This window comes from Budorcas taxicolor, chromosome 2, assembly GCF_023091745.1.
Source record: "Budorcas taxicolor isolate Tak-1 chromosome 2, Takin1.1, whole genome shotgun sequence".
Classification (NCBI taxonomy): domain Eukaryota; kingdom Metazoa; phylum Chordata; class Mammalia; order Artiodactyla; family Bovidae; genus Budorcas; species Budorcas taxicolor.
In genome coordinates, this window is record NC_068911.1 from 145694420 (window position 1) to 145711472 (window position 17053).

Below are 17053 nucleotides of genomic sequence, written 5' to 3' on the forward strand. Positions count from 1 at the left end.
ACATTTCTAAGATAGAGTTCTATAATATATATTTTGAGTTAATAGATTAAGATGTATTCTATACCACACTTTCCCCTCTACATTCTTTTATCCCAAGAAGCACAATATCATAAACTTTAAAACAATTATATACCAAATGATTTTCAAATGATATATATCATGTTGCATATTTTATCACCAAGTTTTCAAAAAGGCTCTGCTTAAAATCATGAAATTCTTTAGCTAGTAACATAGCAGAACTGGCTAGTACTTTTTAACAAATCTTTCCTCTGGCTTTAAACTATATATTTATAGATGAGAAAGAATTTACAGAATAAAGACAAACCATTATGGTGGAGGACTTGGAGTATATGGCATACATTAGCCTTATGATATTTTAAACTATGTAACCATCAAAGTTATGATATTATATATACCACAAAATTTGAAGTTGAAAGGCTAGCATGTTTTGCTTAAAAATCAGAGTCAGTCACAACAACTAACCCAACTTCTGTGTGCGTGCACGCTCCGTCACTCAGCCGTGTCCAACTTTTTGCAACCCCAAGAACTGTAGCCCACCATGTTCCTTTGTCCATGGAATTTTCCAGGCAAGAATACTGGGGTGGGTTTTCGTTTTCCTCCTCCAGGGGATCTTCCCAGCCCAGGGATTAAACCCGTGTTTCCTGCATTGGCACGTGGATTCTTCACCACTGAATCACTTGGGAAGCCCTTAGTCCAACTTCAGACACTAGCATAAAAGGACTCCATTAAGCAAAAAGAGTTCATTAAAACCTGTGCTCATGTGTTTCAATACAGAATTTTGATTTTATGGGGGTAGTTGGGAAAATATGGTCAATGATGAAATGCTGAGAATTACTTAGGGAAGAATTTTTTTGAGAAATACTAAACTATTGTTAACGTAATACAGGAGGAGAAGTAACAAAATCACAAGCTAACATGTTAGATTTCACTAATTAGGAAAATTCACACTTAGTTTAATCTATCCTCCTGCCTGATTGCTAGCCTCTCCCAAATTCCACAGGTGCATCAAACACTCTGTATGCAGGATTAAACTAAACTAAATCTTATCCTGGAAACCTGCTTCACTATTTTCTATCTTCTCTGATGGAACCTACTCCATCTATCCAATAATCTAGAGATCATCATCATGAAATTTCTTCTCTCCTTAAGACTTCTATCCAAGTCCTGTCCACTTTAAGCTATTATTTCCCAAATCCTTCTATTCCTTATTATATGCACTACCACTAGCTCTCATGACTTTTCATTCTATCACTGCAGAAGCCTGTTAAAGAAGTCCCTGCCTCTGGACTGGTCCCCATCTACAACATTTTCACTCCTGTTATAGCTGGTATGATTCATGTCAATAAGAAGACTGAAGTCATCAGCTTTGTTTAAATCTTGTGCTCCCTTGAAAATGAAATCCAAGTTTTCTCTTATATAAGATACTCCATTATCTTGCCCTGATTAATTCTCCAGAGTCATCTCAGGCTTCAGATTCCAAGATTCCAACCTTACACTCCACAGATACCAATCTGCTTTATTTCCCAGAACATAATCGTATTATTTCTCAGCTCCCATTGTGGGTTCATTGGTGAACAAGCCTTCTGCTTCTCTCCCAAATCCTATTCATTTACTAAGTCTCAGCTTAAAGAGCCTCTCCCTCCAAGAAGTCTTCCCAAATCAGTACCACTCCACCACTCCTTGCTCTCCATAATAATAAGAACACTGAGCTTATCACAGAACACTGCCTTGTTTAGACGTCTCTTTAAATTAGAGTATGAGCTCCAGGAGGACAAGAATAGTATATCATTCACCTCTGAATCTACCCTACAGTGCTGACACATAAAAGACTGCCTACAAATATTTGTCAAATTAATCAGCTAGAACAATATAGCAACGTGTCAAATGCCTATAAGTGATAATTATATTTTAAGTTGATCTCAAATTTAAAACACCTAAACTATTGCCCTCAAAATGCACAATTAACAACAATCTGGCCTACAGCTTGATCAGGTATCATCAAATGAGAGTTTATGGTTCTACCACAAGCAACAAATGAGGTGAAATTTTAGATACAGATTTTCAAAGAAAAAAAAACTGATTCTAGATATGGCTAGGTCACTCTATTAAGAGGACTTTTTCTATTCTTAATAACTGGTGTCTTTACAGTACTGAAGCCCAATAAAAAAAAAAATCTGCCATACAGACGAACTCTACTTCTTTCTAATCCAAATCTTCACAGATCCTTTAAATAACAGAAGGGTTTTTTTCCTGCCAGTTTTACCCTAAATTATTAGAAATGCCTATTTCCGTTCCATGGACCTCTGTAGTAAAATGGAAACAGCAAAAGACCTGAATTTCAAACAAAGATAGATTTGAAAAAAGCTTTCTTATGAATCATGGACTGGTGCAAAAGTAATGTGCCTGCTCTGAGTGTTAGAGCAGTGATTATTTATTAGATGTTAGCATGTGCCAGGAAGTGTCCTAAGTATTTTGTATATATTGCCTCATTTAAACCTCACAACAGTCCATTGAGGATTGTTTATCCCCATGCTACAGGAAACTGGAGCTCAGAGATGTGAAGTAAGATGACTGAGATCACACAGCAAATCAGTGGCAAAGCAAGAATTCGAACAAGCCCGTGTATAACTCCAAAGCCCATATTTTTAACCACCTGCAATCAATTACTTCTAAGCCTCAGTTTTCGGTATTATAAAGTGGAGTATCCTCACAGAGCTGTTGTGGAGAGTAAGTGAAATAAGAGGGTTGTACTTAGTATATAGCACTAGGCATCCTATATATACTCAATAAATTATACTCCTCTTCTCTTTCTCACTCCAGTGCGATTAAGCGTTTATAATAAGGAAAAATAGTTCCTAAATACTCTTTATCTATTTCAACAGAGATTCCTAAGCCTGATTAATTCATAAGATGAAACCACTACCAGATCACTAAGTATAAATTATACTTACATCTGTTCATATAAACAGATATAAAGGAAAAACGCAAAGAAAAACAACACAGTCTACCTCATTTTAGGACTGTCACACAGCTACTAATCTTTTAGAACATTATAAAATCAAAATACATTGATATTCAAAGTAAGGAGAGAAAAGCATGGGACCCAGAGATCTGAATTCCTGACAGCTTAAAGGAAGAGTCCCAAAATGTCCCTAACCAATCATGTTACACTGTTTTCAGTGTATTTTCATTGGAGAAGACAAATTTAGGCAAAGAGGCAATAAACAACACTTCTACAGTGAGCTATTTTGTTTCTCCAAGAGAGACATTTATTCTTATTTCAAAGCAGGCTTAAAAGATGGGTAGTAGGTAGAACGAGGAGCAAAGGAAAAAAAAAATACAGCAATTTTGCTGTTAATTCCCTGCTCATATATACTTCCTTTAGTTCCTTTCTTTTTTTCTCTCTTTTGGTACATGGCCATGACACCACTGATAGCTATAAAGAAATCAAGTCAAACTTTTAAAAAATATTTCTTAACAAGTAAAAACTAAATGTAAGGTATGTTGCGTATATATACACAAAACTAAGTACTACAATTGAAAAACAGAATGAGCTTTTTACATCAAGTCCATCTGGTGTTATATTAGGGTGTGTCCTGTGGAAATCCAACCAAGGGTGACTGCCAAGCTAAGCTACAGAAGACAACTCAGAAAGCTGGTGAGTCTCAAGATACAAGCCATATTTTTAAAAGTGCATTAGAGCATCTGCTTAACAAGATTATCTGTTATCACTCCACCCTCATAATAACCCTATTCTACTCCTGTAATACTGTTTTTGTCACTAAAACATGGGTCAGTTGTGGACATGGTAGGCACCCTGAGATAATGACATTTTACAGATATCAGTGATATAACTAACCCACAAGGTAGTATCAGTGTCCCAATCCTGACAACTTCATCCTTTTCCTAAGGAACTGTAGAAGACAACTGATTTCTTCAAGCCTCCATTTCCACACAGGAAAAATAGAAACCATAATATACTTACACTTCACAAGGTTCTAAAAATGGAAACCAGCTAAGAAAAAAAAAAAAATGAATGTGAAGCACTCCGAAAAGAATAAACTAGATTCGCTGACCTGATTATTGGTAAGAGTCTTGTAAAACTAGAATTACTACTTCTTCCAATTCCATACATGCCACTTGCCCATCAAACTGACTGATAAATGGTATTGACTGAAAGTGGATCCATGTAAAGGTTTTCAAGTAATAGGAAAAAAATTTGTGTCACAACGCACTTTCACACCATTAGCTATCTCCAAGGAAAATTTATTTACTGGCATTATAAAAGTAGACAATGATAAGGAAAATAGGATTAATTACAATTTTTTGAACCTTGAAACCCTTTCAAAATACTCAGCAGCAGTTACAGAATAATCTGAAACCAATACAGAAACAAGTATATAAGAATTGGAAATGAGCTAACCCAGAGACAGAAGGAATCACAAAATAAAGTCTCATCCGATGGGCCGAAATACAATGTGGATTATTTTTATATTGTTCTGTCTGAGTTGTCTGTCTCAGATTCTTAACTTCCAGATTCTATTTTTAAAATCACTTAACACTGTGTATTTCCAGTAGCCATCAAGGCACAGACTGTCATCCCTGACACAGGAGACTGTCAGCAGACTCAATATGTACACTAATGATCTCAGGCAACAGTGTCCCATCTTCTTATCAAAGAGATCCTCATTCTAGAAGAAAAGGTCCAAATTTCTCTAAGAAAATTCACTCAAAAACATAGGAAGTAGTCGTTACAAAATGTTAAGTTCACGAATACCTCTCACATCTTTTTCAGATTATCTTACATGCTGAATTTTAAAACCAAAGACTGTCAGGCATTATACATTTTTAGTTCTCTCCCAAGTCACCGATGCTGTCTTCTAGCACTGTCAAATAATGATAGCTGCTGTCATTACTTTTTATGCAATAGCTGGCAGCAAGTTGCACAGGTACCCTTCATCTTAGAATAGTCGTCAAATAACCCAAACAAACGACTATGACCTCAGAATACAACTGACCACTTTCCTACAGTGAAAATAAGTGGGTTCTCACATGGCAGTGTTACTTTACTGCTAGGACGTTAGTTATCTCATAAAAATCAAAGATACTATTTCTCTTATTTTTTTAAACTGTTTTAAAATAACTTTTCACCTCTTACACATGTACTCCTGTCCCCGCCTTACTGCTACGGAGCCTATCTTATTCTATCTATAAAGGTTTTCACATTTACTTTCAGCTCTGATATTTTCAACCAAAATTGCAATTCTGTTTCTGGAAGTCACAGCCCTTTAGGAAGACTATTTGAAGATATTAAAGAAATGTGGATAATAAATAAGATCGTTCCCTAGAATAAAGTCAGCAATGCATATAAAGAGATTTAGGTAAACTAGTGATCTCGGCCACAAGTGATTTGCCAAGTCGCAAATGTACAAATCATTATCCCAAGTCACAGAAAAACATCTGAGTGACCAACTACAGGTTTCTTATTCTAATTAACAGACAAGAGTCCCTCTCTAGTGCTATTTGCTTTGCCAATCTAAAATGCTGATATTCTCCTAGATCTAAAAGAGAGGGAAAATGGGTATCTTCTCCATCTAACACCTAAGTGGGTAACCTAGATACTGTAAATAGAGGCTAGGTAAAGGCTGCGACAGACAGCTCTGAAGTGAGAGCCAAAATATATAACCTGCAACTCTTTGGAAAAGAACATGAAAACACATGTAGCTTAGCCAAAAACTCTACTAAGATGGAATTGCCACAGGCTAGTAAGTTAAAAAAAAGAAGAAACAAAAACAAAACCTCTTTACCAAACATAATTTTACTGTTGTTGGGTGAGAAAAACTCAAATGTCAAAAGCACAGTTCTTATTTGTCCAAACTGATCATGTCTACAACTCTGCAATGTTTATTCAAAATAAATGAGTGAACTGTCTTTTAGAAAGGATTACTTCAAAACCAAAATCAAATTCACAAATAAAGGATCTAATTAACCAATTAACAAGCATTTTCCTGCTGATATTCTAGTGGTGGCTCAGGGATAACAAAGTCTGATTACCTATTATTACCTACCCCTTATCCTCAACGTTTCTAAAGACGATATAAGCTAAATATTAAGCTAACAGAAACTGCATATCAATCTATCTTTATGCTTTAGGAAATTAAATGAAAATTATCTGACAAATAAAAATCTATATTGCCAAGGACCTAGTCACATTAAATGTTAAAATGTAAAAATTATACTCCCTATATTACAACAGTATTTAACTTTTATCAAATAGTCAACTAGCAAAAAAAATTAATGCCACAAGATCCATTACAAGAGATTAGCACTATAATTTAATAAGCATTCCCTTACTATTAATTTTTCTTCCTATGTGATAAAGGAATTTCAGTGATTGCTTCTAGAATGAAATCTTCCTAGGAAGTAATTCCCATTACTAAAAACAAAGACAACTTTTAAAAAAGTAAAGCAAGTTCATACAGCTCAAACTTTCAAGTCAATAGCTAGAGTCGCTTAAAGATAACAAACTGCAAAATGTATTTACCGGTACTCTATATACTGTTGCTTATAATTCAGAAGGCTTAACTACCTATGAAGCTAGTAACTTTACAACAAACTCAAGTTTTGAAAGCTATAAGAGGGAAGTGGAAAGAAAAATTTGTTCTCTCAAGATAATCAGAATTAACATATTAAGAATATGCTTATAATTCATCATATGATTCAGTTTTCTTGTTATTAAATCTTCTTTAAAAAGAAAAGAAATGGCTTTCCTTCACATGTCACCCAAATAGAAAGCTTTTAAATTAAATTGCATTTAGATGGAAGTCAGATGTCCTTTCTATATAAGAATATAACACATATCAGAAGTAAAAGGGAAACAGATTTCAAATTAAGTTTAAGTAGGAGTAATAAAGCATGTGCACTTGACAACTTATGAAACATCATAATTAAGAGAAAACAAACCAAATCCTTAATAAAGTATTTATCTTCTGTCACTGACAGCATGCAAGTTGCTTTTTTATTACACAAAAACAATGTTTGCTATATCTTGATATAAAGAATGACTCTTTATCAAAAAGAGTAGCCAAAACTATTCCAGCAAGTTCAAAATATCCTTCCAAATTTTCTCAGTTCTTTTCTGACAGCCTAAAACAAAATGCTTTCACTTTGTCAGAGAAATGGATGTAAATGAGTTCTACAAATTTTCAGTCACATATTACTTCCAGTGCTTTAGAGGAGAAACTTTCATGTTTTCTTAAAAAAGCAACTAACACTACGATTCTACCATTAATGTATTAGCTTTGTGCCAAGGCAATAGAAGATACCTTTTTCCTTTTCTTTTTTTTTTTACTATGAAGTAACATGTTTCCATATTTTTTCACTCAACAACAAAAAATAAATCGTCATAAACCTGGCAAAACAAAAGAATAACCAGCAAAGCCTAACATTTCTTACCTGATACAGGTAAGCACCAGCTCCCAAATGCCACCTTGGGATAGTTCAGACTAGTAAGGAGGCTCATGTTTTATAATACCAAAATGAACAGGAATAAATCTATGTTGTTCTTTCTTTAGCAAGATCTACAGCAGCAGCTACACCACAATGTGAGTGGACCCTACAGACCTAACAAATTCAAGTCTATCACTAGAGAAATAGGAAAAAAAAAAATCATAAAATGAAGACTTACTGCTTGTCATGTGACTTGGTGAGGCATGCTGTCCATTGGGTGTGCTTGAGGTGAGGTCAATTGCCATATTGGAGTGCTCCCTTTCAGGTGAAAGCTCATTGTCACCTGTTTTCACAAAATAAAATATTTTGGTCTCTATTCACTGTCACCTAAAATCTCACTACCAACTTTGTAATCATATATGCAAAAGCACGCATAGTCTTGAAATTTTAACGAAATACATCTTTTCCTCAACAAATTGTAAGGAAAAGTTTAGAAATATATAATAAATGAATGAAATGATGAAAAGCCACAGCCAGCACACAATAAAACATTTACAAAATTTCACTACCACATTCACCTTAATTGTAAAATAAGGACAAATGGAGTAGTTAATTTCTAAAGTATCTTCTATTTGAAAAAAATTTTCCTTTAACATCTAACTTAATCATTAAGCACCCGGTATTGTTAATGAGTATTTTCAAAACGTTGGCCAGAGAGTTGGATGTTTGAGAGTTTGCTAAAAAAAAAAAAAAAAAAAAAAGTCAACTTAAGTGAGCTAATTCTCTTTCATATCATGTGTCTGAAAAATTAGATTACAGAGTACTAAATATTTAGTACATGCCATATTAGTAGACATATATGTAACCTAACCTAGTCTAAACTTAAGTGAAAAAAATCAAGTAGGAAAGTTTTGATCTGCTAAACTATTACTGACTTAAATAATAGCCTTAATATGGCAAGTATGTATCTATAGTTCCTTCTTACTTCACTTTCCTGCTATTTTCTCAAACTCATTCACAAGGTGAAACTGTGAACAGGCAGTACAAGTATACAATTCTTGATAAAAATTTCCAATTCAGAAGTTAAAATACAGGTAACAAACATGCTTTTATTTACCAATAACAGATGAATGAAAACGAATACTTACACGTTATATAGCCATCAATAGCCTCTGTTTCCATAGTCAACGTGCAGTGCTGCAATACAAAAGATTATACCCTTAACACAAGGATTCCTTTCAGTCTCTGCCATTAAATGCTTAACTTATTTGAAGCTCCAAGCAGTTAGCCCACGTTGCTGCGGCTGCAACCTGTGCCCAAGAAACATACTATGGTGTACTGCATGTGCTCATTTGCAAGTCACTGAACTCTTTCTGCAAATGATCTGATTCCTGCTGGAGATAGGATAGGAAAGATAAGTGTGCTGTGAGATGGGCTGTATCGAGAAAGTAATGGCTCTTTTCATCAGAATTTACTCCGTTTAGAGGGAAAAAAAGAGGAAGGGGATACACCTCAAATGTGCCCGCTTTAACTGGGACTGAAGTATTTTACCATTCACTACTTCCTACAATCAAGCTGCAGTCTGAGGACTTTCCGAGTATACAGATAGCTCTATTCACAATTGTTGCAAGTTGGTTCATCATGTTCTAAGAGAGGGGGGAGGACAAACAAACAGAGGAAAAACAAAACAAAACAAAACAACTTCGTGCCCAAGTACCTCTGGAAGGTTTCTGCAGCAGTTACCCAACTGCCAGGCTTGTATTGACATTTTAGCCAGCCCCAAGTTCTGTGTGAGCACCTGTTCAATATAACCTTAATTTACTGCCAGACCATGGTAGGCTACTAATGCCGAGCCTACTTAATACATTCCAATTTGAAAAAATTCATACACTTCTTGCTGTGGGGAAGGGGATCACTTTTGTAAAGTTTGGGGAATTATTTTCATGCACCAATGACACAAAACAAGAACTTACTTCTCAGAAACAAAAATAAATTGTATGAGATGACACCCCCTAGCTTTGATTCCACATAATGAAAAGATCGATAAGCTAATTGTACTCTTTGAAGAAAAAAGTTTAAAGAATTGACATGTCCTGAGATGATTTTTACTTATTTTTTTTTCCTTTGGCCCTGGTCCTTTTTGCCTTTAGTTTCAAAAACTCTCACTGCACCAGCAGCTAAATTATTCACAATGAGCCATTTCTGTATTGATCGCCAAGTATATTTAGCCCTGGCTCCTGGAATTTCTCCATTACTTACTGGAAAACAGGCAGCTTCACTTCTTGTCTCCAAAACCACTTCCCTTCTCCCTCCCCTCCCCTTCTTCACCACCACCCTCCCTACCAACCACCCCCCCAAAAAAAAACTTTTCTTCTTTATGGAATAATCAGATCAAATTCCCAACTCAGTCACTACACAGCACTTAAATTTCAACCTGCTGTACTGTTACCAAATTCTTTCAAATTATGATTACATAAGGCTTTAAAGAAAGGCATCCATAAAGTTTAAAAGGGGAGCAGTTTCTTCGGATATTTTACAAATGAGTTTATCTCTTTAAAAATGTACACATTTAACACACACATATTAAGAAAGAAACGTCAGGGAGAAGCGAAAGAAGTCTGCCCCATCAATGAAAAGACTATTAACCCTCAGAGAAGGAAAGAAAGAAAAGGAGAAAGAGAAACGAAATGTACATACAAAAGAAATTGTCCTTTGATTAAAAAAGATTCATCACCATTTCCAGCTCTGTCGGGAGATCTCAGCTTCTTCTAACCCCTCAAAGAGGAGGTGACAATGTCGTGCTGAAGATAAACGGAGAGAGAAAGAAAGAAGTTTTTTGTGTTTCCCCCTTCTCTCTTTCCCTTCCTTGCCCCTTCCAAGCCAAGCCCCCTGCAGAGTTCAAGGCGAGGAGGAAGGAAAAGCACTTTACAGGTGGGTCATTCCGAGCCCAAATCCAGCAAACAGATCGGCTGATAAACAAAACCAAGAAATGAGAGAGAAGGAACACCCCCCTTCTCCTCCACCACCACCTCCTCCTCCTTCACCCCTCCCCCTCGTCCCTTTGGGAAGGTCTAGTAGGAAAAGTCACTCAGGAATGGCACCACGTACTTTCAGGAAAGAGGAAAAAAAAAAGAGAGAGAGAGGTCAGTCAGTGCTACAGCAATGCGATTAACAAGAAGAGAAAAAACTTGATCCACCGGTTCCTTAAGAATCGACCAAAAGCTAAGACAAGAAAACTGAAAGAAGGGGAGGGGGGGTGGATAGGGGAGGGACAGTCAGGGGGAACCCAGCAAAGAACCTAGGCCAACTTCACAGGACTGTTTTTCGTCCTTAGCAAAATAGTAATAATAAATTAAATCTTAAGTCCATCTCTTTTGCCCACACCAGAACCTGTCAAAAGTGATTTAACTGCTGCCTTTTTACGTGTCATACCAGCTTGTTTTTGTTGTTTAATTCCAACAGGATTTGGATATTCCCTTATACCTGGGATAGATACACAGCTGCAATTTATCCCAAGCTACCCCACCTTTCTTGGAATTCAAGATAAAGCAAAACAAGTCCAAATCCATGACAGCTATAGAGATGAGAACTGATTAATCGATTAACATCCCAGAAACAGATTACAAGCAGGGGACGATAAATTAAGGCAGAAGACATCATCTTCAACCCGATTCCCTGAGCGTCCTTTACAGAAATCATTAGCCTAATCATAACCACAATGCATCCCTCCCACAGAAAAAATATATATAGTATCTATATCTTATTATTACTGGTTAACAGCAACAAGTCATTTGATCACATCACGGTGCAAAACGAGATGCTATATAATTAAACTTAACTTTGAAAACACTCCCCCCACCTTGCAAATCAGATACACATATTATATATAATCTATGAATCAGAAGACAAATAAAACAAGAGCTGTTCTTCACCACGCAAAAGCCAAGCGGAGATTTACCTCAGCAGTGCATGCAGTAAAATAATCCCATCACCCTTTTGTTTGTGTTTACTGTTAGTGTGTCCTCTCTCTTTCTTTCTTTCCTGTGCCTAACGTGTGTTTGTGCACTGCAGTTGGTGGTGGAAACTAAGGCAGTGGATCTGTAGCTAAGGGTAATCCTGTTTTTACTTCCTCCATCTTCAGCGAGAAGCAGGGTTAGCCCGGGACAGCTGGTCAAACCCCGAGAAACCGATCCGCCGGAGCCAGAGCACATCTCCCCCGCCGGCCGGGCTCGCGCAGACGCCCGCGGGCGGAGGGCGGGCTGGCGGCGGGCGGCGGGGCTCTGGGCGCGGGCGGACGTGCGCGCGCGCGCGTGTGTGCGGGGCCGGGGCGCTTGTGCCTGTGTGTGCGTGTGTGGGGGGGGGGGGGGGGGTATATGTGTGTGTGTGTGCGCGGGCTGGCGAGGCGCGTGTGCGCGTCTCTGAGCGCTGGGCCGCTCGGCGCGCTCGGCAATCGATTACAGGACAAGTGCTGCCCCGGCGGCTCCGCGACGCGCTCCCTCCCTCGCGCCCACCCGCGCGCCGGGCCGCGTCGCCCCTGGCCGGGCGCCCCCGGACGGCGGACCCCGCCCCCCAAGCCCGGGCCGTGTCGGGGGCGGGGGGACCAGGTAACCCGCGGCCGAGAGTGCCCCGGCAAGCCTCCCCCATCCACTCCTCCCCGAGTCGTAATAGATCTCACGTTTTCTGCCGGCTCGAAAAGAAGAATTGCAGCGACCAGGGGAGGTTCATTTCGGCCTCGTGAAGTTTTCTTTCAAACTGGGATTTGTGGTGAGGCCGGGCGAAGGGCGCGGGACCGAGATCTAGGCGCGCAACGCGGAGCTCTGGGCTCGGCGTCCTGGCCGGAGTCTGGGTTTGCGCGTGGACCCACCCACTCAGCTTCGCAATAAACTGCGGTGCGATTTTAGAAACCGGCGCCCGACCGACCCGGACTCGGAGCAGGAGAGGGGTCCTGGGGAATGGATTGAGCAGGAAAGTCAGGTCTGAGATGCAGGTCAACTATTACTATTTTGAAAGTGCTTTACAGTGCAAGTTTAAAATTAGAGTCTCTACTTGCTTTTTCTCCCCCGGGCGTGTGGCACATCCACCGCAGTCAAAGGAATGAACGGGTGAGGGTCTAAAAAGTTGTTAGGAGTAAAGTCTTGTCTCTCAGTGTCATCAGTTAGCTATAGCGCAGCTTTTGTATTTGGGAAGAACTTCTGTGAATCGTCATGAGAAGAAAAAAACAAAAACCAAAAACGTCCTTTCTACAAACAGTCGCGTGTAGCATCTTTCTTGACCACAGTTGCAAAAAGAGGGAATAGAGACTTCTATAATTAAAGGGAAAAGGAAAATGAAAGGAGCTGAAAATACTGAACTGTGTAGTCTGGGTGGCTTAAGTTTGAAAACACGTGAAATTTTCAGCACTGCCAAACAGCATTTCTGAGAAACCATATCACAGATTGTGTAGAAAATCAATGCTGAAAGAGTAGGAGCAGGCGCTGTACTCCTACTCCTTTGAAGAATCCCAGAAATAGTTGCTGAGGGTTTTTTTTTTCCTCTGCTGAGGGAAGAGAAATGATACATTGAAAATAAAATCGTCAACTGTATCTTAAGCATCACTCTGTATATCTGGGAAATTTTGGATAATGTATTTAGATTCGGAGACTGGGAAGGAATTTTTTTCATATTGATACACACTAAATCATGGACATCCTGTGACTTGTATAAACTTTATATAATATTTTTAATGAATTACTTTTTTAAAGTTTACTTCATTTGTTGGATTTATTAAACAGCTGTACCAAGAAGCTTATTTTTTAAATCATGGGAAATGGTGGTTGGTGCTGTGCTGCAAACAAGATTAAACAGTTTTCATTGGCGAGCAAATCATTTGGGCTCAGGCTAACAACTTTAAAGACGATTGTAAGAACAGCTGTGAGTTATGTGATGGTAAAGCAGGGTTTTGGTGTGTTTTTTAACCTGTCAATTATCTAAATGAAAGTGATTTTCCTAAAGTTATATTTGGGAAAGACCATAGAACTCCACAAATCATTCTAATCATCCAAATAGATAGCAAAAATTTTAATCTTAAATTATCATACAAGATTGAAATGCTCATATAAAATTCCCAGTATACAAAGGGTAACATAAATTTCTAGACTAACCTGAAGTATTGAAAGTTGTGGAGGTCCTTAGAAAAGATGAATTAAAACATGTTCAGAATTAAGATGAAGTGTCTGGATAGTTTAAGCAATTTAATTCTGTAGTAGAAGTGGATTCGTTGTGAAGTTCTAAGGAATCATCTTAAAGTTCCCCAAAGCCACCACAGCTGATACAGTCTTTGCCCCTGGCTCATTAGAGCTTAATTTAGCTCCCTTGAAAGCCTATCCTTCTCCTGAGTTACTTTCATTGGCTTCCTAATCACCAGAGGCACACTCTCTCCCTCTAGTGGCTAAGTATTCAGACACTTGACATTTGATGGCCCTGTCTCCCCAAGGATGGGGGATTTGGGTAGGAGGCAGTGATTCCCAAATTTTAAAATGGCAAAGATCTCATGGTCACTTGTGAGAATTAGATCATTTGGGGAAACTTCCCTCTTAACATCCAATGTTCCTTTCTCATTTGAAGATCATGATATTTCAAACTCATGCCAAAGAAGTCAAGATTATGTTTACATACAAAGACTAGGGTTCCGTTTCATCCTTTGCAGTCAAATAATCCTGGCTCTGAAACTCAACAATTCCACTTTGGGAAGGAAAAGAAAGAAAGTGAAGTCTCTCAGTCATGTCCTACTCTTTGTGACCCTCCATGGACTGTAGACTGCCAGGCTCCTCCATCCATGGAATTTTCTAGGCAAGGATACTGGAATGGGTTGCCATTTCCTTCTCCAGGGACTGAAACCTTTGTATAAACTAGAAATTCCCTTTGTTCACAGTTTTTCTCAACATTGTTTGTGTAGGTCAAAGGATATCTATATTTCCAGCCTTTGCCATAACTGCACACATTTTTAAAGTACTTTTATAGTTATACTTTGCACAAAAATGTATCCTAAGAAAGTACAGTAGTATGTTCATTGGCTACTATATCCAGTTGGATAAATTTTCACTTTGGGGGCGGGTTGAGGAGGTAGGGAGAAAACGTACCCCACCCCCACCATTTTTCATATAGCTAGTTCTTTGTCCTCCCTTCTATCCCATCCTTTGAAACTCCCTCCAGACACTGATCCCTGTCTTACACTGGCATATTTCTTTCATTATACATTGTGTAAATGTTACTCATTTGTTGAGTTTTTAAAAGAAAATCTCTGCCCCCGCCTCCCGCTAGAATGTCATCTTTTTAAGGACAGAGATTATGTCTGTCCTGCTAACTGTTGTTTTCTCAGAATTAGCACAGGATTTGACAGGAGTTAGTACTCAGTAATTATTAAATGGTTGAACATGGAGCTAGCCCCATACTCACCTAGCTTCCATGTGTTAATCTGTTTTTAAGGGCCAAAAAGTATACAAGATCAAAAATACACTCTAATTCCATAAATAATTTGATCAATTCTTGGCTCATAAGTCATGTTACAAATAATGTTAACAGGTCGACTCTGTCTTATGACCCATGTGAAGAATGTGGATACCTTAGTAGATAATATAAAGTTTTACACGTATGAATAGTAAAATTGGTTAAAATAATTTTGAGTAAAATACATTTATGTGACCTCTCTGTTTCATATATTATTTCATGTTAATACCTGATAGTTCATAAACCAAGCTATCAAAGAATGCAACAGATTTAATTCTATAATTACTAAGTACAGTTAGCAAAGAACATTTTTAAAAGGCAGAGTGGATTAAGGTTGGTTACATCCTGAGGTATTGATAGTGTTCTCTTCAGAGAATTTATTTTGTCTGTTTTAGATTTAAAAGTCCTAGTACCCTTTAAAAGAATTAGAATAAAAGTTCATTTTTGTTTATTCAAGCAATTAACTTTATGTTTTTAAGTTTGGGTTTTATTTTTAGCAGAGGGAAGAAAGGGACAATTTGAAACAGTGCAGTACTTTCCTAAGATCAAAGAAGACATTTTTGGAAACCGATTATATACTGATTTTTTTTTTGTTTAGTTGGTTTTGTTGTGGTAGATATAGAACATAATCAACCAGAGAAGGTGCCCTAAAATTATTTGAATTCCTGAAAAAGTTAAGTTTGCCAAGCACACATAGGCACAGTGTATTAAATCTGATTGCTTGTTTTATTTTGTCAGGTGGTGGTGTACTCTTTGAAGTGTTGTTCTCTTTTTAAGCAGGATATGGAACAATGGTCTCACTTTCTCCTGTCGACCTAGATTGGCACTATGAAGAAGCAAGGAAGCCATAAATGGAACCATAGTTTCAAAGAAAACATCCTAAGATCAAATCCATTTCATAAGTAATGTGTGTTAATGTCTTCCAACTTTGCCTCTGTGACTGCAGTGATGGTCTGGGGTCTGTCCTGCTGGCATGTGAGTCCCACATGGTAGGGGTCTTCTCATTCCATTCACCTTGAACAGTAGTTTCTTTCAACAGTTCTTGAGAGTGTCACTTTGCAGTTTGATAAGGCTCTTGTGCAAATACCCATGTCCCTAGAAAAGGTAACATTATGACTTAAATTCACAGTCCAGTAGAATATCAGATTTCTTGTAGAAAGCACATTTTGATGTAGAGCAGGTGATAAGCTATCTCTATCCCAAATGAGAATTATAAATCGTGGGAGTTAAACTAAGACCAACGGGATAAGACAGGAGAGATTTCTGGGGAAAAGAAATGAAAGTATACATTTCTAAATATGTCATTAAAAACTTCCATAATTGCTTTAAAACGTAGATGTGTTCAGCATTTGAAGAAATGAGTACGATCAGTGCAAAAAATGAAGGAACTTTGGACAAGTGCGGATAGATGACGCTTGTAACACAATTCCAACAGGCATGGGGAAGAAGATTCTTCTAGCAAGTCATGAAATTATCGAACAAAGAAAGTATATTGAGGTTATTGGAAACCTCCAATTAAAATGTTAGTACATGGAAATAAAAAGACGATTCAAATTTTGAAGACACAGCTCATGAATGGAGGATAACAGTAGAAGGAGAATACATTATCTCAGGAGCATTACTTTAGATACAGAATAATAAACACCCTCTGAGTGTGAGGAAAATAAAAAGTGATCATTTGACTTTGGAATTGGAAGATGAACATAGGGCCAGCTAGCCTAGAGATCTATAGCATCAATAGTTGGATTCTGCTGGAGATATTCACAGTCTAAAGCAAAGTGATGGCAGGTTGCATCTCAAGAGAAATATTTGGTAGTCAAACCATTGCCAGTAAGCATATGATCCTTATTTTTTTTAATACTGTGAAAAGCTCACAGAATTATATGCCTGGTGTTTGTGAGAAGCCTCAGCTCTTTGTAAAATTGTTTCACGGTCTAGCAAAGTTTAATCACAGGTTTAAATAATCCTGTGTATGTGTGTGTGCGTGCTCAGTTCTGTTCGACTCTTTGTGACCCATGGAACTGTGACCTGCCAGGCTCCTCTGTCCGTGGAATTTTCCAGGCAAGAATACTAGACTGGGTTGCCATTTCCTCCTCTA

At 37.9% G+C, this 17053-nt stretch overlaps 1 protein-coding gene across 1 annotated transcript in view; it reads right to left on the bottom strand.

The window, feature by feature from the left end:
• The window catches only part of IKZF2 (IKAROS family zinc finger 2), a 167130-nt gene extending 158469 nt beyond the window's left edge, over positions 1-8661 (bottom strand). The window contains exons 1-2 of the mRNA XM_052663199.1: positions 8619-8661; positions 7709-7813 (exon numbers count right to left, since the gene is read on the bottom strand). Coding sequence (XP_052519159.1) covers positions 7709-7813; positions 8619-8652 — 139 coding nt within the window. The 5' untranslated portion in view covers positions 8653-8661. The remainder of the gene's footprint in view (positions 1-7708; positions 7814-8618) is intronic.
• Between the last annotated feature and the right edge of the window lie 8392 nt (positions 8662-17053).